Consider the following 25,666-nt stretch of genomic DNA (forward strand, 5'->3'; position numbering starts at 1 on the left):
TCTTGGCAAGTGAATCTGCCTGTCTTTTCCTATTTTCTTCCGGTGATCCCGGCTACCTTTCTTCCATTACCCCCCACGATGTCCCTCTTACAATGTCTCTCCTAGTCTTTCCTCATCTGATTTCTTGTCTCAAGGAGTTCTTGTTACTCCTTTCTTACTGACTCATCTAATTTTTCTTCTGATTGCTTTGAGCACATTCTTCTGCCTGAGCACCTGAAAACTTTTTCACAGACGTTTCATTTCTCAGAAACCTGCACTCTTTGCAGCTCTAATTACAAAAGCCCGTGTCAGATCTGAATTGGAATGAAGAAAAAATGTTTTTGTGCATGCATGAATGTGTGCCTAAGTTTTTGTGCGCCCTCAAGGTAATTGTAGATAAGATATTTTCAATCCAAAAGACAGGGATTTTAAAGTGTTCAATTTTGTAACAAATTTGCTGACTTTCTGGCCACCATCAGATGAAAATTGTTGCAGCTGTAATAGTTGTCTTTTAAAAGAAAAGTAGAGCTCGAGCCCCACCCAGATGCAAATGATGTGCTTAAGGAGATAGAATGGGCATAACTTTGAGCAAAAGTAAGAAATTTAGTAAGTAATGAGGTAAAGCCTGACTGAATGGGAAGACCTAGGTAATTGGACTTGATTACTTTGATGTAATGTCTGTTAAAAAAATTCTTAGGTGTCTATCCCAGGTTCTGTGATTAAGGCACGTATCCGACCAGTTGTTTTAAAATTGCATGTTAATTTGTGGGGGAGAGATTTGTTGTCTCAGTTTGGGGCAACCTTAACTTTGGAATAAGGTAGAGAAAGAGTGAAAAAAGAGTAAGAGAGAGGTAGAGAGAAAAAGAAAGTGAATAGAGGTAAAGAGAAAGAGGAGAATTGAATTAAATTGATGTTTGAAGTTTGTAAATGGGCTTTGGCTTGAAGCCGTGAGGGTGAGAAGAGTAGTTAGGATTTAAACTGCTCTCTGAAATTCCTCGCTGTTTGAAGAATGCATGACAAAGGATTTTGCATGTGAAGTTAATTTACACAAGCAGTTTGATTGCAGTGTTAATATATGTTAAATGGTAAAAGTTGGTATGCACGTACTTTGATTTCTTTTATATAAAGAAACAGTAAGTTGCAAAGTTGTTTAATGGTATGTGTGTATGCTTGTGTGTTATCATTTCCAAGCTTGTTAAGAGAAGGCAGAGTGAGAACAAAGGAGAGATTGTGAGAGGTTAGCACCCAGCCATCCCCCCCCTTCCTTTCCCCCTGAATCTTTCCTTGGAAGGAAACAGGAGAAGGGGGGAGAAAGAAGTGTGTGTGTGTAACTGCTTTCAGACCTAGAGGGACAGAGACAGTAAGAAAATAGAGCTCATTGGCTTACGTATAGCTTTTTGAACTGATGGTAATGAATGTTTTGTATTAAGAATAAATGAAATGGACCCTTTAATGAAGCTTACATTAAAAAACAATAATCCAATTTGGATTGATCAGTGGCCCCTCCCTATTGTTAAATTAGAAGCCTTAAAAGAAATTGTACAACAGTTGTTATTAGATAAAAAAATAGAATTGTCAAATAGCCCTTATAATACTCCTGTATTTTTAATTAAGAAAAAATCAGGGAAGTGGAGAATGCTTCAAGATTTAAGAAAGATAAATGAAGTGATTCGTCCCATGGGACCCTTGCAATGTGGGTTACCCAACCCTAACATAATTCCTCAAAATTATGCTTTAACAGTTATTGATTTAAAAGATGCCTTCTTCTCAATACCTTTACATAAAAAGGACAGAAGATTATTTGCATTTACAATTCCTGTACTAAATTATAGTGAGCCAACAGTAAGGTATCAGTGGAAAGTTTTACCCCAGGGAATGCTAAATAGCCCAACGCTTTGTCAATATTACATTAATAATATTTTAAAACATTTTAGAGCCAAGTATAGAGGTATCCTATTTTACCACTACATGGATGATATCTTGCTAGCAATAGAAAAGAATGCACAGGATGCACATTCACAAGTTATAAAAGAGATCATACAAGATTTAATTATAAAGGATTTAAAATTGCTTCAGAAAAAATTCAAACCATGCCACCATATTTATATTTGGGGCATAAAATCATGACATCTCATGCCTCACCAGTAATTCCAAAACTACCTGAAATGGATAAATGTAGTTTGGTGCAGTTACAACAATATTTGGGTTCAATTAACTGGGCACGCCCTTACATGGGATTAACTACGAGTCAATTACAACCTTTATTTGCATTACTGGCAGGAGGAAAGGAGCCTGCTGCTATACTAACCATAGGGGACAAAGAAAAACTGTGTATTCAGGTCATTGAGGCAGCCCTAACAAAGACCTGGGTAAATAGGATGATTTCACACGTTCCTATCTCAGCTGCTATTTTCAATACCAAAAACTTGCCCACAGGGTGTTTGTTGCAAACACAACAGAACAAAGTGTTAGTGATTGAATGGATACACTTAGCAAACAGCCCGGGGAGAACAGTTTCAACAAAACCTCTATTGTTATCCCAGATAATTATAAAGTTAAGAGAGAGAGCTCAAGCTGTACTGGGAACGGATCCAGAAACTATTTACGTTCCATATCCACTACCTTGGTGGGAAAAATATTTTCAAATATCAGATGCACTTCAATTGGCCTTAAGTGACTATTTAGGGACAATTAAATACCACTATCCCACAGATTATAGGTTTTTGTTACTGAATCTACAACATTTACAATTGACTTCCTTACAAAGTAAACTGCCAATTAAAAATGCAGTTACAGTTTTCGCGGACGGAACTAAGAACAGGGGTGCATGTGTGTATCAAATCTCAGGACAGTGGGTGACTTACCACACACACCCTCAGAGTTCAGCTCAGCGTTCTGAGTTGGCTGCCTCCATATTAGCATTTGAGAAATTAAAAGACCAAACATTTAATTTAATTGTGGATTCATTGTATGTTTACCAAGTGATTAATAACTTGTTTGATGCCTATCTTTCACCAGCCCTAGATAAGCAATTGTTAGATATGTTTTTACAGTTACAGCAATTAATTGTGGATAGAAAATTTCAATATTTTGTGGCTCATATTAGGAGTCACCAGTCACTTCCTGGTATGCTAACAGAGGGAAATGATTATGCAGACAAAGCCGCTAGGGAAAGTTTTATTGGATTTGCAACTCCATGGGAAAGCCATGAGTATTTTCACCAAAATGCAAAAGCCTTAATGAAGATGTTTGGAATTTCAAAAACGGAGGCTGTAGCGATTATCCAGCAGTGCTCAACCTGTAGCAGGCAAGGTAACGCAATTCCTATGGGAGTTAACCCCTGAGGAATTAAGTGTTGTGAGATATGGCAAATGGATGTCACTCAATATTCTTCTTTTGCACCCTGGAAATATATTCATGTCACAGTGGATACCTTTTCAGGTTTTATTTTTGCAAGCCCACAGCGGGGGGAGACAACCAAACAAGTGATCAACCATTGTATGCGCTCTTTTTCAGTTTTAGGAAGCCCCCTGGAGATTAAAACAGATAATGGACCCGCATACAATAGCGCTGCATTCGCTACCTTTTGTAATCAATGGAAAATTGTCCATAAATTTGGCATCCCATACAATTCCCAAGGACAAGGAATTGTAGAAAGAGCAAATTTAACACTAAAAATGATGCTTGATAAGCAGCAAGGCCCCTTTAAGATAGGGCTGCCTGAAATCCAAAACCGTTTAAGTAAAGCCTTATACACACAGAATTTTTTTAATCTTACAGGCTCACCCATAGCTTCCACAGCTGGGGAAAGACATTTTCAGCATAGCGTAGTTTCTCCCCGCCCTCTTGTTTATTACAGACAATTGCCAGACCCTCAGTGGAAGGGCCCAGTGGAGCTCATTACCTGGGGACGTGGATACGCTGCCGTGCAACTCCCGGACAGAGTGTTGTGGGTTCCTGGAAGATGCATACGACCGTTTCATGAGAGACCAGTGAAGACAGATGATAAAAAGGATCCCGAAGCAAGCCTATCCCTTTTGTTTCAAACAACAGACGACTAGAATTGCTGCTGCTCCCACTGTTATTCCTGTGAGCTGTGCGTTGACTGCAGGATCCCGTGTGACATTGTGATAATTGAACAGTATCTTGAGGAAAATTTTTCCTATACCAATCCTTCTCACACTGAACTCCGTATCACACCAACAGTACAACAAACTATTGACAATCCTTTTTATAACCATTATCACCAAGAATCTCTTGACCCCTCTTTTGATATCTAGTACTCAAGATGAAAATCCGTCCGGAACAGGTCGTTGGCCGGTCATATGTTCCCAGAGTACGTCAGCCCCGATGCCCATTTTTTAGAGGACCGTCGCCTGGACAGGAAATGGGATTTTGGGATTTTTGGGCTCCTCCGATGTCTTGTAAGAATTTTCTGTTGCACCTTTTGCTAATGATGTTGGGGATGGGAATTGTGCTTTTAATTGTATGGGGGGCATGTGAATATGAACGCAAAAATAAGAAGGGAATAGTGGAGGATATTCAAGAAATTCCTTTCACACACAACCGCTCAAAAAGAGCGATCATTCCATACTCCAATGGGGAAAACTGCAATTCTCAAGGGATATGCATCTACCCTCACAATACATATGGAGAAGCCAATACACAAGTTACCTTAACTTGTTATTTGAAAAATCCAGCTGCAGCGTGTTTAATTACATGGCAATTTTTGCCTGCAAAATTCAAAAAGGCAATCCAAAATGTGAGAGGTATTTCACACCTGAAAGAGAACGGCTGTTTATCACACATTAAAGTAAAAATTACAGAGAATTCTATAGGTTGGTATCAATGCATACAATACCAAAAAGGGTTACCTAATAAAATGATAAAAGCAGAAGTAGCTTCAAGAGCAAGCATAAAATTTCCCCCAGTTAGTGAGTGGTTCTTAACATTATTGAGTTATCAACAAGAGATGGGAGGAGGCAGCTCTCGCCACCTAACAAAAAGAGAGATAAAAGAGGACATTTGCACAGCCTGTTTACAAAAAACCAAACAAGGCACAAAAATTTCTATGACCTTAATATATTATACTATGAAACCTGAATGCAATGGAACTTTAATACCACCATGCACACATAATAATACACAATACAATCAATGCTATACACCAAATGGGATACAATGTTATGAACCAAAAGCGGTAGGGCCTATAACAAGTAGCATCTATGTTTATGGCTATAAAGGAGGATCTAGTTTAAAACATCAATTTCTTACAGCACAAAGATTATCAGGGTACATAGCCCATAATGTTTCAAAGGGAATGGCACCTGTCATTGTTTGTTTTGATACATGTTTAGCAATTGATATAGGGCAAGGAACAGGATCCACGGGGGTAACCTGTGGAGGACAGTCGTGGGAACAATCATATATCCAAAACCATAGATATTTATGGTTTATTCACTCGCTCGACACTTTCAGCACATCATTGTAAAGACTGAAGCAACAAAATTGACAAATCAACCTGTAAAGTTTTTTTGGAGTTATGAGCAGGAGATTGCTAAACTTAACGATCTACCTACACCTCCAAAAGCAAAAAATATGTTTATTAATTTGGCTCAAGAAGTTGCTACAGAACTTATGTGAAAAAATTGTTTTGTATGTGGAGGAACCACTATGGGAGATCGCTGGCCATGGCATGTACAAGAAGCAAACTATACTGAAATAGCACAATGGAAAGGGAACTTCACCTTTAATAACAACTTCAATGAAACCTGGCAAGTTACCTCTCATATAATAGGTCACATATGTTATACCAGAAATAAAAATAATCAGACTAAAAGAAATAAACCTATGGGATTTTTAAAATGTTCTAATGAGTGGGAAAATAACACTTGGGTTTCACAAACTAATATGACCCAACCTGAAAACTCATTGCTGGAAGTAACTAAGTTACGAGGACTTTCAGACCCTGAAAATGATACTATTGTGTGGAATTCACCTGATGGGTTATATTGGATATGTGGTAATTTTGCCTATAATATGTTACCCGCAGGGTGGTATGGGTCATGCATCTTGGGGGCGATTCAACCATCATTCTTCCTAATGCCTATAGAGAAAAAACAGAAATTGGGAGTCCCTGTATATGATACTCTTGAAAGACGTAAACGTACAATAGATCTTTCCAAAGGGATAAAAATAGGTAACTGGAAGGATGATGAGTGGCCCCCTGAGAGAATTATTGCATATTATGATCCTGCGACGTGGGCACAAGACGGGTCGTGGGGATATAGAACGCCTATATACATGATAAATCGCATTATTAGATTACAAGCTGTATTAGAAATAATTACAAATGAAACTGCATTGGCATTAACTAAGCTTGCAAAAGAAAGTGTATTGTCAAGAACTTATATTATGCAAAATCGTTTAGCCTTAGACTATTTGCTCGCTGCCGAAGGCGGAGTGTGTGGTAAATTTAATCTTAGTAATTGTTGTATACAAATTGATGATTCTGGAATTGTGATAGAAAAAATAACTCGAACTATGATACAAACTGCACATGTTCCTGTACAAACTTGGAAAGGCATATTGGACACTGATGGTTGGCTTGGAGGTATTTTTAACAATTGGAAGCAAGGTTTATTTTTTATCGGAATGATATTTTTGGGATTAACTATGTTGCCATGCATAATACCATTATTGAGATCCACTATGCAAAGTATTGCGGACGCTGCTATCCAGAAGCATCACGCTTTATTAATAAGTGTCAACACGTCAGAATTAATAATCCCTGGATATCCAATGGAAGGGGGATTTGTGAGAAAGAAACAACCCATGGCAATTGCCTCCATTTAAAAAAAAATAAAAAAGGAGGAGATGTGGGAACCTACCCCATAATTGGCCAGGTAGATCAGCTGTGATCAAGAGAATAATAACTATTTGAATTGATCCCAGTGAACATTTGCCAAGAGCCATATGGAAAAAACAGTCCTGGGAAAGCTTTTAGATAAGGAAGCCGAATTCATTTCGAGTGTCTATGTGAATAGCAATACACAGATACACCAGAGATGAGAGGCCTCTATTATCTGAGATATAAGCAACACAGAGATGAATTAGCCTTGCAAAGTTTAAACATCCTTTTGCCTGATAATTAAAAGCCGCCTCATGTAACAAGACTCCATATGCCTAGGCTGAAATGTAGCACTCTATGTGATTTACAATTCCATACCTCCTCATTTCCCCTTATCAAAGAGTACCTTTTGTCCCTCCTCCCTGCCCTTTCTGCCAGGATGTGTAATCAAGAAGTGATTTGTAACATACTGTGAGATCCTTTGTTTGTATTAAACTGCTGACTAGCTTTCTTTGAACTTTCCTAATAAAAAGTGTTCTGGTTTAGCCAGAAACCACCATTTTCACCCAGTCTGCAGTGTGTGTGTGTCTCATTGCCAAAGCAGCCTAGGAATTAGAAATTCGTGAAGTGGTCCATCGGATTGTGAGAATGCTTGTATCATCAATGCAAGCTCATTCTTACACACAGGTGATGTTTGATGCTCACCTCAGCTGGTCGTGGACTTGTTTTCCAAGTTTCAAATGTCCAAAACCTTGGCAGCTGCCTGGCGGACCTCAATTTTCCAATCTGTCCACATCAGTTGGACAATTTTGTTCTTAAGGTCCTATTTAGAAGACTTTATATAAGTCTTAAAGTGACTTCATATAACACACATAACAGTTTTTTAAACCCACGTTTTTTAGAAGAATAATGTATCATTTCTGATTTATTAGCTCTGTAGAAAACACTTTCAAAGATAACCATATATAAAGGCGGAGTGCTTCCCTCAAACAGAAAATGTAAGAAGTCCAAAGAGACTGCTCTTTGTCTTTGCATAGGAAATAAGAGAAGGAAATGTTTTTGATAAGCCTCTTGCCAATATCTACCAACAATAATAGTTCAGTTTATAAGCCTTGTGTGAATTATTTTTTTTATGAGAGGTATTTTCCTTTTGTTCAGGTAAAAGGGAATCTGCAATAAGCTATCAGAAAAATAGCATCGGCAATATTTTTTGCATTTCCAGTTCACGGAATGAAACATACCTGGGTGACGCTCCCCGGAATACGAGACAATGTTTTACATGCCAAAGCCACAGAGTCTTTGTCCATTGGGGGGGGGGGGGTGTTACTTGGAACCTTGACACTTATACAATTATAGGAACCCATTATTCAGGACCATTTTTTAGCCCAAATTGGAAGTAAACACTGGTTTCTGGGACAAAAAAACCTCATATTTTGTAGCCATTTGACCATGGGGTGCTGTAAAGAACCATAAATGCAGACTAATTACCAGGTGCCTTGAGAGAAATGAGAATCATTCCTGTAAAACTAAGCAGGCAAAGCTAAGCAAGAGGACAGCCATATTTTTGAACTCTGTGTGAGATATTAGATTGTTTAACCTAAGACACCATCTGTAAGACATTAGTTGTGTAAGAAGGGAGTTTATGGGAATAACAAAGCTATACATTGATTAACATTCCAGGTCAGATCAGGATAACATTGGCAGGGAAGCAGCTGTCATGCTAAAATTGAGTATTGTTATGATAAAGATGTTGCAAATGTCCGGGAAAACAACTGCTATATAAACCATTGTATAAAACTTATATAATGTGACCAATTACCAGTGACCAATGAAAATAAGGGGCCTGGCAGGAGAATTGTCCTCTTTGGAATTGTATTTAAATTTGATATTCATATGTATTGTTTTTTCTCCTCTGTGGCTCAACATGAGCACAGGAGGGAAGCCCTTTTGCAAAAGTTCATTAAAGTTTTTTTTATTGTTCATTGTGTCCTGATGGTTCAACTGAGATGTTTTAAATCTCACATGCCCAAAATAGTTTATATGACCACAGGGGCATAGACATCAGAACTTTGAATCCAGGTCATTAACCGAAGATTACTTATTATTTCAAGAAGCTATGTTAGAATATGATTAAGAAATTGTGTGAAAGAGAAATAATAGAACTTAGACTGATACAACAATCCTAAAAAACCAAATTTAAATAAAAATGTTTTAAATAGCTCTGTTTTCCTGTTTGTTTCATTTTGTTAATTGATCTGATATATTGGTTAAAATTTAATTGTATCATAGGACATGAAGCTATAGACCTAGATAAAGATAGTTATTTTTGCTCTGTACATGGGAAATATTTACTTTTGAGAGATTTCCCCCTTGTTTTTCCTTCCCATCTTCTCCTCCACTGTCACCAAGACAACCTTTACCTATAGTCCCTTGCTCCATTGCAAAAGGATATTTTTCCTATCTCTGCAACACAAGCTGTGGCACACAAGTAACCATTATTTCTGGGGTAAGCATAAAGGTAGGGGCCTGTCCTGCTCTGCTTCTGTTGGCTATCTAAAACCGTTGTGTGTACATTCTCCCCATAAATCCCCAGCTGCTGGTTTTCAAGGCCACTTGTCTGTTAGCAGTGGAAGACTCAAGCTTTCCATTGCCAAAAATCTTTCCCACTTTTCTTGCCAACCCATAAATGGTAAAAGACGCAGGGTGGGAGAAGAGGATGGGGGGAAGTGAGCTTTTACTGTGTCCGTTCTCTAGGCCAGTGTTTTTCAACCACTGTGCCGCGGCACACTAGTGTGCCGTGACATAGTGTAAGGTGTGCCGTGGGAAAATTACTTTATATATAGTCAATATAGGCACAGAGTTAAAAATTTTTAACATTTTCTAATAGTGGTGTGCCTCGTGATTTTTTTCATGAAAAAAGTGTGCCTTTGCACAAAAAAGGTTGAAAAACACTGCTCTAGGCATTTCCCAGAGATAGGAGAAGGAGCCTCCTCCTGTCAATTCTCCAGTCTGATGTGGGTGGAAGGAGTAGTGGGGCAGATAAAAGGATCAGTTCAGTCATGAGGAGGGGTTGGTAACAACCATGTTACTAACATAATGAATGCAATGACTCACTTAACACTTAATGACTCACTTAACAACTGTGGCAAGAAAATTTGTAAAATGGGGGAAATTTTTTTTGCAAATTATGTTGGAAAATAAGTATTTGGTCACCTACAAACAAGCAAGATTTCTGGCTCTCACAGACCTGTAATTTCTTCTTTAAGACGCTCCTCTGTCCTCCACTCATTACCTGTATTAATGGCACCTGTTTGAACTTGTTAGCAGTATAAAAGACACCTGTCCACAACCTCAAACAGTCACACTCCAAACTCCACTGTGGTGAAGACCAAAGAGCTGTCGAAGGACACCAGAAACAAAATTGTAGACCTGCACCCGGCTGGGAAGACTGAATCTGCAATAGGCAAGCAGACCTAGTGAATGAAGTGCAGAGAGCTGGGACCAACGTAACAAAGGCTACCATCAGTAACACACTACGCCGCCAGGGACTCAGATCCTGAAGTGCCAGACGTGTCCCCCTGCTTAAGCCAATACATGTCCGGGCCCATCTGACATTTGCTAGAGAGCATTTGGATGACCCAGAAGAGGATTGGGAGAATGAGGATTGATTTTAAATAGCTTAGTTTTGTCCTGGGGGGGGGGGGGGGCAACCTGCCTTGAGCTGAAAAAAAACAGCTGAGAAGATCTGGCTGGAGAATGAAAAAAAAACTCAGCTTTTGTTGAACCTCTTCTCCATTCACAGCGAAAAACAAAAGGCGCTGAACTACAAAGAGGATTCTAACGACTGAGTTCCTCCCTGCTCCTTTCTTGCCTGAAAGGAGAGATATCTATAGATCTTTTAGATATACAGACCAGAACTCTGAGGGCAGCTCCGTTGAGCCACCGACGACGGCAGGTCCCTCCCCCGGAAGTTGGGAAGACTGAATCTGCAATAGGCAAGCAGCTTGATGTGAAGAAATCAACTGTGGGAGCAATAATTAGAAAATGGAAGACATAAAAGACCACTGATAATCTCCCTTGATCTGGGGCTCCACGCAAGATCTCACCCCATGGGATCAAAATGATCATAAGAACGGTGAGCAAAAATCCAGAATCACATGGGGGGACCTAGTGAATGACATGCAGAGAGCTGGGACCAATGTAACAAAGGCTACCATCAGTAACACACTACGCCGCCAGGGACTCAGATCCTGAAGTGCCAGACATGTCCCCCTGCTTAAGCCAGTACATGTCCGGGCCCATCTGACATTTGCTAGACAGCATTTGGATGATCCAGAAGAGGAATGGGAGAATGTCATAAGGTCAGATGAAACCAAAGTAGAACTGTTTGGTAGAAACACAACTCGTTGTGTTTGGAGGAGAGAGAATGCTGAGTTGCATCCAAAGAACACCATACCTACTGTGAAGCACGGGGGGTGGCAACATCATGCTTTGGGGCTGTTTCTCTGCAAAGGGACCTGGATGACTGATCCGTGTACAGGAAAGAATGAATGGGGCCATGTATCGTGAGATTTTGAGTGCAAACCTCCTTCCATCAGTCCTTGGAAGAAGGGCGGCATATAAATCGAATAAACCTCAACCTCAAACCATCAGCAAGGGCATTGAAGATGAAACGTGGCTGCGTCTTTCAGCATGACAATGATCCCAAACACATTGCCCAGGCAACGAAGGAGTGGCTTCGTAAGAAGCATTTCAAGGTCCTGGAGTGGCCTAGCCAGTCTCCAGATCTCAATCCCATAGAAAACCTTTGGAGGGAGTTGAAAGTCCGTGTTGTCCAGCAACAGCCTCAAAACATCACTGCTCTAGAGAAGATCTGCATGGGGGAATGGGCCAATATACCAGCAACAGTGTGTGTCAACCTTGGGAAGACTTACAGAAAATGTTTGATCTCTGTCATTGCCAACAAAGGATATATAACAAAGTATTGAGATGAACTTTTGATATTGACCAAATACTTATTTTCCACCATAACTTCAGATCCCCCTTAGCCCCATCTTGTACTCTAAGTGTGTTTTTATTATTGCAATTATTAGGTCAATTGTTTTTGTAGAAAGAACATTTGCACTACTCTCATATGGAAAAAGAAGAAGAAACAGCATATAGCAATAACACTTACTGCTTCACAGTGCTTTACAGCCCTCTCTAAGCGGTTTACAGAGTCAGCCTATTGTCCCCAACAATTCATCCTCATTTTACCAACCTTGGAAGGATGGAAGGCTGAGTCAACCTTGAGCCTGTGAGATTGAAACTGCCAAATTGCTGGCAACTGGCAGTCAGCAGAAGTAGCCTGCAATACTGCATTTTAACCACCGCCCCATCACAGCTCAGATAAACAGACTTCATCAATACCTCTGAAACAACAAAAAGTTATAGGTACCACAGAAGCAAACAAGCCTCTCCTGTAAGTAACGTTATCTCACTTCATTTATCCAATAAGTATGAACCTCTTGAGATGGACTTATGGGCTGAAACCAGTAAATAGATTAAATTTTATAGCTAGGCATAGTCTACTGAAGCACAAACCATTCTTTCAATCCTTGACTTGGCAACCACAATTAAAAACAAAGCAAATTCTCTAAAAGAATATTTTGCAAAATTTACTGAGAATCAATCAAACAAAACTGTCCAGCTTGCCAAAGAAACTGATCTGCATCTCTATATTGTTCCACACAAATAGCTGGCAGCTGGAAGAAGTCCCCGGACCCAGCGGTGCAACGCAGCTCCATCAGCAGCAGTGCTTGCGATTGGGCCTGCTGTGGGGCCCTCGGATGAAATACCGCCCCATCCCCACCGGATTGAGTGACTGGCTAGCTTTTGCACAGCAGCACGAAGAGCTGCTGGACCTTGATGGGCCACGTTCCCATTGACAAATGTCATATAGTCTTATATTTTCACATTTTACTTAAATTTTAGGTACCACCACACTTTTGTAATTTTAGATGTTATCACATTTTATATAATGTTATAGACTGTGTTATAACCTAGCTATAGGTTGCCCCTTTTGATTCTCACTCACAAATTCTATTCCAGTTATTTCAAAAATCCATTTTAACTTTCTCTTAAATTTTATTAGATTCCCTCAGTCGCACTTAATATTATCTTTGTGGTATCAACAACACTGTATATTCTTCATTTACACTATTTTTTCCTTCTTGTTTCCTGTTTAGAATGTACACAATGATATTTTAAATAGGATACTCTTTTCATTACCACAATGTATATTTGCTAGTCCCTATATTAAATTAATACAGGTCACTCTGTTTATGTTTTGATGAGAATCAGAAAAGAAACTGTTTCTAGGTGCTACACCCAAATTCAACAAATTCAGAATATCCACTCTATTAAAATAGTCATTTAGATAATTCCACCTAATTACTGTATAGGTAGCAAAGCTTTGTATTTACCTTCAGATTAATTATTTCAAAACTCCAATTTGCAGAGCCATCACAAGTTTTCAAAAGACTTTGGATCTGACTGTTTACAGTGGTTGCCTAGCTACAAAGATGCATTTGCATACTGACCATTTTGATTTGTTGATTTTAAATATAGCTCTCTCCAGTTCTGGCCATTTGGTATCAAATATTTCATTAGACAATTTCTCTTAAAAGTTAAAAATACTCAGCAAAACCCTGACTGGCTTTCTTGGCTAGCAAGGAAAGACACTGGAGAATATATTTCCAGGGATACAAAATTTCAGCTAAGGAGTTTTATTATGATCATTAGAAAAGAATTCCAGTCACTGCTGTGTATCAAAGGTAAACTGCACTTAAAATAAATAGTTTTCAAATGTCTTGAGTCTCTTTCTTTCATACACTTACAGAAAGATTTTGCTCTCCTGGGGATTAAAGTTCCTTTGCAATATTTTGTAAAAGGCTTGGTATAATACCAGGTTGTTTAAAGGTAAAGGTTCCCCTCACACATATGTGGTCGTTCCTGACTCTAGGGGGCAGTGCTCATCTCCGTTTCAAAGTCAAAGAGCCAGCACTGTGTGAAGACATCTCCGTGGTTATGTGGCCGGCATGACTAAATGCCAAAGGTGCACGGAACGCTGTTAGCTTCCCACCAAAGGTGGTCCCTATTTTTCTACATTTTTACATGCTTTTGAACTGCTAGATGGGCAGAAGCTGGGACAAGTAACGGGAGCTGACTCCGTTACGTGCCGCTAAGGATTCGAACTGCCAAACTGCTGACCTTTTGATCGACAAGCTCAGCGTCTTAGCCACCGAGCCACCGCGTCCCTACCAGATTGTTTACTTCTGTACAAATGAGAACTAGCTCTCACATCACTTTACTACAGATAAACAAGCCTCCAAAATTCAACTTAAATGATATTTCCCTGAAATTTAAACCTGAGTACATCAAGCATATGTATTAGATGTTATGTATTAAATATGCACACATCATGGCAAATATGGTATAAACATTTACAGTTTGGGCTTCCGAGGGGGCCTAAATCTTTATAAACATCATAAATTAGCAGAAGCATAGAAAGACGTTAGAAACCAAACATTTTTCTTTTCCTTTTTTCTCTTTTGTTGTTGCCCATTTTCCTTTATCTGTTGTCTCTATTTATCAACAAACACAAATAATAATAAGTAACAATAGAGTGGAGACACTATTAAATGTTCATCTTAGGACAGAAAACTTTATTGTACAACAAACGTTTGATATAATTTGCAGTTTATTAATGTTATATTCAGCTTTGCATGAGAAAAATCTAAATAATATTAATTACTATTAGCATTTCAAACAATAGCTAACAATGACATAATGCCTCTAACCATTACAGTGTTAAGAACCTCTAGTCAATACTGCAGAAATACAACCCTATAGCACCGACGTGGTGCAGTGGTTAGGGTGCAGTACTACAGGCCACTTCAGCTGACTGCTAGCTACAGTTCAGCAGTTCAAATCTCACCGGCTCAAGGTTGACTCAGCCTTCCATCCTTCCGAGGTGGGTGAAATGAGGACCCGGATTGTTGTTGGGGGCAATATGCTGACTCTGTAAACTGCTTAGAGAGGGCTGAAAGGCCTATGAAGCGGTATATAAGTCTAACTGCTATTGCTATTGCTATATAAGCTATGACTTATAATAATAAAACCCTTTTGTTAGATCGGGTGAACGGATGAGACAGACTCAGGCTTCAGTGACAAACAACAGTTTTTATCAGACAACTGTTTACAAATCCAGCACCCGAATGTCTGACAGCTAGCCCTTTTATAGGGAGCTGTCAGATGGCTCGACCAATCAGCTTGGAGTATTTTCCCATGGAATTGAAGGACCTTGATGGAGCCTACCATTTGGCTGTCAGTATGTAACACCTTTTTGGGGGGAAAACAGACCTTAAATATGTATCAGGTACAGTATGTGAATGTATATTAATATAGAATAAAAATCTTGGTCATCATTCATTGTTAATTTCTGGGAAATTTCTAGCCATTCAGAACCTGCTTCGAGCATTATAATTTTCTGTCCAAATGGCCACTTATCTTTGGAGCTCCTGAGGAATGAAAAGGAACAAGAAAGGAAACCTCCCAAAGAAACACCAGATCTGGAAGAAGTCCACGATGGAATATTGCCTTTCACCTGTATTATTCTGGTTTCCAGTTTGCACCAATGAAGGCATTAAGAAATTGGGAGAATGCTTTATGCCAGTGTTTCTCAATCTAAACAACTTAAAGATGTGGGGTCTTCAATTCTCAGAATTTCCCAGCCAGTCAAACTGGCTGAGGATTTATAGGAGTTGAAATCCACACATCTATAAATTGCCTAGGTTGAGAAACACTGCTTTAAGCTTTCTCTTTTAGGCGGTAGCCCCAATTTTAATCAATCATCTACATTCTTATGTGGTAGTAACAACAGGAGTCAGCAGGAAAGGAGGCAAAAACAAGTCAAGCTAGCAGCCACGATCATGCAGCCAAATAGTCCTTTTTAACAAGTGATGAAAGAAATGTCCTTCTGGGTTGAGCTCCAAGTGGGGAAAAAGACACTGGAGACCAATGTTCCCTCTAATTTTTTTTCAGTGTGGGCGGAAAAGTATAGTGTTTGAGCGGCACATTTTCATGCCTGAGTCCCAACCATTCTAGTTTAAACTTCCAGCTGCACTTTTTCTTCCTAACAACATTTACTCCAGCTTTACATTTTGACATCAGCACTGACTGATGATGTACCTATAGGGTTAGGGTTTATCAATTATTACAATTATCTTTTCAAATTCATTTTGGATTAAATTAAAAAGAGCCTTGAAATGAATATATAAATGGCACTTAATACCACTAATATTAAAATAGTAAATCTTTGATATACTTCATTTTAATGAATTTCACTTGATATACTTCATTTTAATGAGTTAACATTCAATTGCAAAAGTTGTCTATACACTGTATGCTTCTGTGAATGTATTATATGCAATTTGCTATTTTAAATGAGTAAAATTATTAAAATCACCATAATTAAAGTCTCATTCACATCTAAGAGTTTTCTTCCATCATTAATTTGTAAACTCAAGGATTTATTGCCTGCATGTTCAACAATGCTTGCTGATTGTTTAAAAATTTGTGGGAATTTGCTCCTCTCTGTACAGAGGGTTTCAGTAACCTACTACTACTGCAAAACTAATTTCTAAACTGCATACTACTTGCAAATATAAATAAATTGTTAAAATGGCTCTACCATAACCAAATAAGAGAAAAAAACACCTTCCTTTTGTTTATAAAGTAGTGATTTTAGTTTAGTTTAGTTTTAGTATGGAAGTCACTATTTTAAACTGACAGATAGGAAGTTTAATTAGATTAAAAGCAAAAATATTCTCAATGACTTTGAAAATCCCAATGAGTTATCAAATATAGGTACTCCTTCGTTACAACGTGGGACTGGAATTTTTATTACTCAGCAATGTGGTCACAAAGCTGATGTCGTGTCATGACTCATGTGACCGGGCTCTCTCGCCTCTTTCCAACTCCGAGGGCATCAATCATGTTAGCCAAGGGATCTGCAAAGCTGGCTCTTTTAAGACTGGTGGACTTCAACTTCCAGAATTTTGAGAGTTGAAGTCCACCAGTCTTAAAACAGCCAACTTTGCAGACCCCTGTGTTAGCCCAAAGCCTGGCGCTGGGATTTGCTCCCCCATTGGTGGAGCCCCGAGAAGCGAGGAGGGAGAAAAAGAGCTCAAAAGAGCTACATTGTTGCTAAATGTAACCGGGGAGAGCCAGCCCAGGCAATAGCAAATTAGCCGATCTTGCAGCAGGTCTGAAGGGGGGGGGGGGGAGGAAAACTCCAGGCCGGGCTCTCTGACTGTTCTAATTCCCAGTGAAAACTGTTGCCTCTGGAGCATTTGCTCCAGTGTTTTAAATCTTTAAGATCCCCTTTCCCTTTTTTTAATCAACCTACACTGATTAGAGAATCCTGAAGTCGGGCGGCAAAGTACTGCAGTAGAAAAGGTTTAGCTGGAGGAAGTTTTGATTGCGATCGCTCTGTAGTTCGTGTCCAGATACCTGCCCCACGTGCCTCTGCGCGGCAATTAGAAACTACTGTGCGGGGTATTGCAGCCATGTGAGCAGCCGCGCAGGCGTGCACCTTAGAGGGAACAGTGCTGGAGACATGGAGGCTGCTTGGAAAGATGGTTTATTGTTGGCTTGAGCCCTGAACAGAAAAGATCCTTCAATGTTGGTGGAGAAGAAGAGAAGGGCTGAAGGAGGTGCTTGCTAGGCTTTTTATACCCTGTTGAGTCCCACCTCTCTGTTTCCTGTTCCTGTGTAAGAAATGTATTCTAATTGGTTGTCAGACTCCCATTGGGACATGCAGGGGCTACTCTCTAGGCTGTTTTGAATCCAGGTATAGATGAGTTCTCAGATGCCGTGTGATCAGTTGAGTAAAGTTCCAACATTCCTTCCCCCTGCAGCTGCAGTGGAGAAGTCTTTATTATGTAAAAGGGACTAGCCGGCCTTCTCAATGGCCCAGTGCGGATGGGCAGGAAGCTACAGGCAACTATTCTGTCTTTTAAAACTGTTTCTTTCTTTTCACATCCAGGGAAATATTCTGCCTTTTCAATATTTCCTAGGATATTTCATTTTTCCGGGAGAGGATGATATCTGGGGGGGGGGGGGAATGAAGCTTCAATCATGCAGCTGGGGCTGCCATCTTGACCTTTTCCTCTTTAGAAATCTCTGCTGTCTGCGAATTATAAAACATATTTTGGCTTGAGAATTCAGGACAGTCTGAATCTTTGTCTTTCCAGCCTTGCAGAGCCCTTAAGCTTTGTTACATAAGTACCCTATTTTTCGGACTATAAGATGCACCTTTTTACCCCAAAAAAGAGGGTGAAAATCTGGGTGTGTCTTATACTCTGAATGTAACTCCACCCATCCGCTCCGCGCATCGCATTTTCGGGGGGTTCCATGTGGTGGGGATTCTCACTTTCACATGGCGCCTGATTCCTGAAGCTGCCTGGGGAACTGCGATGAAAGCCTTTTCAATGGAAGCATTTTGGGGCTGCAGGATCCCCTCCCCGATTCCAAAAAGGGCGCGTGCAGAGGCCAAACAAGTGCATCGTGTTTCAGGTGGCAGGCAGTTCCAGCACGCGCTGCCACCTGAAAATGCTTTCCTTCCCAGTTCCCCAGTGCACCTCGCAAAGCCACGCGCCCTCCTCTTCCTCTACAGACTCACCGCCTGTTTCCTCCTGGCCAGCACTGTCAGCTGGGGGAGGCAGGGAGAAAAGCGAGAGGGCAGCACAGTGAGGCAAAGGGGCAGGAGCCGGGCGTGGACACAAGGCAGGAAGATTAGAGGCAGCCGGCCGATGGTGGCTTGGTGGCTTGGCTGCTGGCCGCCTGGGTTTCGCAGGCAGCAAAGAAAACCCACGTCGTGGCTCTATTAAGAGGCACATTTCACAGTGGAGTACAATTTGGGGTGGCAGGTGGGGCAGAGAATGGGGTGCCCTGGCAGCCACTTCTTAGAGCCCACGCCCTTAAGTGTCGCTGCCAGCGACCATGGTTTCACACCCCCTCTCCCGGATAACAATCGACAGGAGAGGAGAGGCAGCGCGCCGGGCAGTTTCACCGCCACCCGCCCCAACGAGCAAGGGGAGGGGAGAGTCCAGCAGCGCCCAGGGCACTTCTTCGCCACTGGCAGGGATGCTGGGCACCCCATTCGTGGTGGGGCACAATTTTGGGGTGGCAGGTGGGGCAGGAGATGCGGTGCCCGGACTTATCAGAAGTCCTTGGATTTTTGTGCGCCTATTTAATTATTTCCAGGCCAACTCAGATTTAACAAATAAGGAGCTTTTCCAGTGCTCCTACTCAACACAATTATTTCTTTGTATTTTTAGCCTGCTAGGTTTGCTTAAGGGTGGCTGACTGATTAAACCATAATATGCCGTGCTTAACAAGATTCATCTGGTTATCCATTTAGGGTTGCTGTATTTTAGAACAACGGTCAAGTGCTCTTTCAAAAAAGGGTCAAACAGACGCTCAATAATAGCCCAGTTGACAAGTTAAAAATATGGAGGGTGGCACAGGGTCAAATGGGAGCAGACCCAGAAACAGCTATGGGTTGTCATGGGAAGCGGCAATGGCTTAGAGCAGATGTTCAGTACTGCGAACAGTACTGAGTATCTGAGAACAATACTATTGCATGTCTATATAGCAGCGAAGTCCAGGAAGTTCAGTGGAATTTAGCTACAACTAAATTTATTTAAGGCCAAAAGAAATAACGCGACACCCATTTGTTCATTCTGACTAAATTATCAACCCGAAAAACATAATAGGAGGAGTCACTCCCACGCAGAAGAACGAAGACCAGGCTCCTCCCAAAAAGAGCATTGCGAACACTAAATCGGCAGTTCCACCAGTGCGACCTGCCTTGCTCCAAGAAGTGCCGAGGCGCGAATTAATTTTTCTTGGGAGTCGCGGTCCCAACAGGTGTGGGGTCGTTTACGAGCAAAATGTTACGGGTCTGCTTGAGTCACTGCTGGAGAAGGACTTCCATTGTGACCTTCGGTGGTTGGCGGAGCCGGCGGGCGCGCTTTTCCGCCTCTGCTCGTGTCATGGAGCCTCGCCTCAGCTTTTCTCCCGCCGACCACAGCCTCTTCGATCAGCCGCTAGCCATCTCGGTGGAAGGGCTCCGGCCCGAGCAGGAGATCGGGCTCCGTGCGTCGCTGGAAGATGAGAAAGGGGAGCGCTTCGAGTCTCACGCCTTCTACCGAGCAGACGGCGAAGGGCGCCTGGATCTGCAGCGCTCGCCGGCGCTTGAAGGCGGGACCTTCTCGGGTTTGGAGCCGATGGGGCTGCTGTGGTCGCTGCAGCCGCTAAAACCCCTCAGGCGCCTGGTGAAGCGCGACGTCGAGCGCCCCTTTCTCCTGGAGCTGGAGGTGTTAGAAAGGCTGGGAGCGACTTTGCCTGGTCGCGTCCTGGCCAAGGGCTCCCACGAGCGGAGATTCCTGGCCGACGGAGTGAAGAGACTCCCGGTGCGGGAAGGGAGCATCCGGGCCACTCTTTTCCAGCCTCCCGGTAAACAGCGGGGGATCTTCCTACAGAAATTACTCTATTAATAATACACTCATGTCCCGGAGGATCAGCCGCTAAGAGCGATTTAATTAATCCACTTTTTGGATTCTCACGGTCACGCTGAATTGAGCTACGGTACTATAACTACTTAGACAGATTGAGGCTGTTTCGATTCAGTGCGTTGTTAGAACTCAGTTTGGTTAGTTGACGTTTACATATTTTTACGCAACGTTTACCCAGCATTACAGGTTGAATAACCTGTAATGTGACCATATTTTAGCCTAGTATGTTATATGAACTCAGGGAATAAGATTGAATAAGGCGTAATTCCTTTTTCGTGTGCTTTCAAACCAGTCTTGGCTCCAAGTGACTGCCTGGACTAATCCCTTCAGCTTTTTGGACACAGTTTTTGGAAATTTGGCTTCCTGGGGTTAAGAGAGAGTGACTGGCCCAAAGTCACCCAGTTGGCTGTGCACCCAAGAGAGGCTTAGAAAATAAGAGTCCCTCAGTACTCTGGTGCCTTCAGCCTCTACACCAAATTGGCTTTATAATTTCTGATATTAAAATCAATGGAATACAATACACCTTTACACTAGTTTTGGGATCTGCAATTTAGAATAGCCAACACATTGTGCATAGCCACATATTGTTCAATATGTTCACATATTGTATTAATGGATGGTTTAATATAGTGGTTTTTGTAACAGGCTAAACCATAAATTTTTATTTTCAAACCACAGTGGCTACCTTTATGTGACAGAACAAGCTAAACAATGAAACCATGCTATCGCTTGGCCAGTTGTTTGAATCAAGCCATGTGCCCTTTTGTCCTTTATCTTTGATGCAGGACTTTGTTTAAAGTATGCTAAGTTCTTAAGAAATCTGTGGTAACTAAAAACAATTGCTCTACTTTATATTTCTTGCAGGTAAAGGCCCTTTTCCAGGTATCATTCAAATACCTGGAACTGGAGTAGGGATTCCAGAAAGTTCAGCATGTCTGTTGGCCAATCATGGCTTTGCCGTGTTAGCTTTGCCCTATTATGGATATGAAGATCTTCCTAAGGACATAAGGGAATTGCATCTGGAGTACTTTGAAGAAGCTGCCAATTATATGCTAAAACATCCAGTGGTAGGTTGCTCTATTCGTGGCCTTTTAAAGAGGTTTAGCTGAGATCTCGGGTTTTTTAGCCACAGAAATGTATTCAGTCAGTTGGGGTCAGACTCAGCTCAGTTTTCCAGACAAGATGATTGTCAAAGGGGAAATTGGAGGGGGCAGTAATGTGTATACTACTATGTTATCCTAGATCAGGGGTGGGCAATTAATTTTCTCAAGGGGCCACAATGAGAAATTGGGAGTGTTGTGGAAGACCACCACACGCACATCCTCACCCTCCCCCCCACCTGCCATCCTGCCCCTCCCCCCACTATCGCCAATTAGGAAAGTAAAAGGATGGGCCCCTGGGCTGTAAAAAGACCAGGTCTGTCCTAGATAATTCAGTAAATAAAGGCATTTACAAGAAGTCCTTGTTTAGAGACTGATACCTTTAGCGACCATTTGCAATTACTATAATGGAAAAGTAATTAATTCCTGGCATTTATGACCTTTGCAGTTCTATAAAGCAAAGGAAAACTGAAGTAAGATCATAAGACAACTGTGGTTTCACTTAGCAATCATTTTGCATCAAAACTATCCGTAATGAGTTGAAAAGAAAAATCATGATTAGCAGCAAAATCTATCCCTACATTAGCTCAGCATGCTGCTTAACATGTAAGTTGCTTCAACTAGTGTTATCAGTTAAAGGTTTCCTATATTTTGTAAACCTAGAACTATAGTTATTCTGGGAAATTAACTAAATTCAAATGTTGCTGTATTGTTTGAGCGTGCTGAATATTTTGTGCTTTTCCAGGAACATTTGTTTCAGGAACATTTTATTCCTGAAATAGATCATGGAAAGTTTAAGGATCATAACAACTCATTTCTTTCCATTTGGGGCAGCCAAAGGTATGCAAAAGTAACTGAAACATGAAAGCTTTAGGCCAGGATTGTCAAACTCGATTTCATTGAGATTCGCATAAGAGTTGTCTTTTACCTCAGGAGGTTGAGGTGGGTGTGGCTAGCTTGACATCACTTGTGTCAGAATGCGTGTGTGGTGGCCCAATCACTCTGCCAGTGAAAATGGATTCCTGACCTCCATTTTCAGCTGGGACGCCCTTCTGCAACCTTCTACCAGCAAAAACAGAGCTCTGTTTTTGCTGGTAGAGGCGCTGCAAGCTGGTCCTTCAGTGTTTCCAGGGCAGTCCCGTGGGCCAGATCTAAGCACCCTGCGGCCAGATTCGGTCCGCAGGTCTTGAGATTGACACCCCTGCTTTAGGCAATTACTGTAACAGAAAGTGAAATAGCATGGATAATTTTCTTACAGGCTGTGTCTGCATAACACATCCTCTGGTTTGCTTAAGGGGTGGCTGACCGATTAAACCATAATATGCCGTGCTTGAGTGTTTTGAGTGTTTATTATAATTTATAGGCCGCCCTTTTCCCTGAGGGGACTCAGGGCGGCTTACAAAACACGGGGAGGGGGGTACAAAGACAAAAAAACATAAGACAATACATAATATTAAAAATAGAGCACAACATTCATTCATCATTCGGGAGGGGACAAACTAAGATTTTTATCCCCAGGCCTGACGGGATAGCCAGATCTTAAGGGCCGTGCGGAAGGCCTGGGCGGTGGTGAGGGTGCGGATCTCCACGGGGAGTGCTTAACAAGATTCATCTGGTTATTCATTTAGGGTTGCTGTATGAACATAGCCGTAGGATCCCATGCAGTAGAAACATTGTTAGCAGTGTGAATCTGATTTTCCTTTTCTTTCTTTCCGTCTGTTTAGGTTAAAGGTCCAGGAATTGGCGTGTTGGGACACTCCAAAGGGGGTGACATCTGTCTCTCCATGGCCTCATTTTTAAAAGGCATCACGGCAATAGTCACCGTTAATGGTTGTATAGCCAATGCAGGTGTAGCAGTACGATACAAGGATATCACCATTCCACCTGTCGGCCTTAATATAAATCGAGCCAAAATTGTTCAGAATGGGATCTATGACATTATTGATGTTCTGAACAACCCATTAGAGGGCGCTGACCGCCAAAGTTTAATTCCATTGGAGAAAGCTGAGGGACGCTTTCTTTTTATTGTGGGCATGGATGATCATAATTGGAAGAGTGAATTTTTTGCCAATGAAGCTGCCAATCGTTTACAAGCTCATGGAAAAGACAAACCTGGAATAATTTGCTATCCTGAAGCAGGTCATTACATTGAACCTCCTTATACACCACTGTGCCCTGCTTCAATCAACCTTTTTGTGGGCAAAACAGTGGTCTGGGGAGGGCAACCCAGATCACATGCAGCAGCGCAGGTGGATGCTTGGAAGCAGATTCAAAACTTCTTTCATCAAATCCTCAATGGCAGCAAAACAAATTGTGAATGAATTAGTTATGACCTGGGTTTCAGCATGTATGTTTGCTAAGCTAAATACTGGGGATGTGAGAATAATGCTGGGAATGGATATGAAATGGCAAGAAGGAAGCGCATATGTGATGAATCCCATTTGAACACTCTTTATCTAGTTTTCAAATATTTCTGCATTCCATATTAAAATCCTGAAGACTAGGATCTGCATCCAGGTGAGAGCACCAGATGGTGGCCCTACAGTGTGATCTTATTTATTGGTTTATTTAAATCTATAGGTTCAAAGTCCCAGCCACCTTCTCATTCCAAATGACAACTAAGTTCTTAAGCAAATTGCACCAGACCTTCAGGAATAACCGGGAATAAACTCCCTTTGGAGTCCAACTGGGCTTGAATGAGGAACAGCATCAAGCACTGAGCCCTCATTCTCTGAGAGTGACCTGCCCTTGGACTCCGTGCCTGCCTGCACTTGTCAATGCGTTACAGGTAGTCCTCAATTTATGACCACAATTAAGACCAAAATTCCTGTTGCAAGACCGTTGTTAAGTGAGTTTGCCCCATTTTATAACTTTACATGCCACAATTAAGTGAATTACTGCAGTGAATAACATGCTTGATAAGTAAATGTGGCTTCTCCATGGACTTTGCTTATCAGAAAGTTGCAAAAAGGGATCACATGACCCCAGGAAACTGCAACCATCATAAATATGAACCAGTTTTCAAGCATCTGAATGTAAATCACATGATCATGAGAATGCTGCAACGATGAAGTGTGAAAAATGGTCATAAATCACTTTTGCAGTGCCTTTGTAACTTTAAATAGTCACTAAACGAACGGTTGTAAGTTGAGGATTACATGTATTCTGAAATGAAGCACTACTCTTTTTTAAAAAAAAAAAATATTTATTCTGCTTTTCTAGTTTAAGAAGCCCTAAAATCATGTCAGTCTTATTCACACCACATAACAACTCAGACAGGAAAGTAACAGCCTTCAGGTTTACGTACTCTACATCACAAAAGCACCAACTAAGATTACAATATTAGCAAGCGTTTCTAAGATCCCTGTTCAAAGTATCATAAAATTGTTATTCATTTTTGAAATGTTAATGTTGTACAATGGTACTAATGTTTCCATTTTATCTATGGCAAATGGATGGATGGATAAATAATAAAATAAAACAATAATTCCCTTCTCATCTTTATTGGTGGTATGCATTTTCCTCTGTCTTGAGTCCTCAACTGTAGGGCTACATTTGGAAGATCCTGCCCAGGATTTTAGCTTTTCCTAGCATGCACTCTTCTGGACAGAGAACTTCTTTTTTTATATTGAATATTTTGGGGGGAAAAACACAAACTTTTACAAATGTTCAGTTTCCACCCCCCCTCCCCCCTCAGCCCCCCTCAACCTTCCCCCTCCCCCCCGACTTCCCAAAACCAATACAGGGTATAAATCTTTAACAAAGAGAATCTAAGATACAGTTAAAAAACCAAAAAAGATAGTTAACAACGTATTTCCATTGAACTCTAGCTCCTCCTTGCTGGACTAACTCTAGATAATTTATAATTCCTGATCTCTAATTATAAACTATCTGGAATTTCTTAGTCCCATATTTGTTTTGAGTATAGTCAATCCATCTTTTCCACTCCAGTTTATATCTCTTGTTTGAATGGTCCTTAAGATATGCAGATATTTTGGCCATCTCGGCTAGGTTTGTTACTTTCAATGTCCATTCTTGAATAGTAGGCAAATCTTCCTTCTTCCAGTATTGCGCCACCAACAATCTAGCTGCAGTTATTAAATGCAATATCAGAT

At 41.0% G+C, this 25,666-nt stretch overlaps 1 protein-coding gene across 1 annotated transcript; it reads left to right on the plus strand.

The window, feature by feature from the left end:
• The first annotated feature begins 19,699 nt into the window (after positions 1-19,699).
• LOC148049682 (acyl-coenzyme A thioesterase 1-like) lies at positions 19,700-24,905 on the plus strand. The gene is made up of 3 exons (XM_087722013.1): positions 19,700-20,392; positions 21,316-21,518; positions 23,276-24,905. Exons 1-3 carry the CDS (start codon positions 19,828-19,830, stop codon positions 23,870-23,872), a joined length of 1,365 nt encoding a protein of 454 aa, XP_087578139.1. The 5' UTR covers positions 19,700-19,827; the 3' UTR covers positions 23,873-24,905.
• Positions 24,906-25,666: the final 761 nt, after the last annotated feature.

This window comes from Thamnophis sirtalis, unplaced genomic scaffold, assembly GCF_051295495.1.
Source record: "Thamnophis sirtalis isolate CommonGarterSnake01/CBP01778 unplaced genomic scaffold, rThaSir2_p1.2 scaffold_1, whole genome shotgun sequence".
Classification (NCBI taxonomy): domain Eukaryota; kingdom Metazoa; phylum Chordata; class Lepidosauria; order Squamata; family Natricidae; genus Thamnophis; species Thamnophis sirtalis.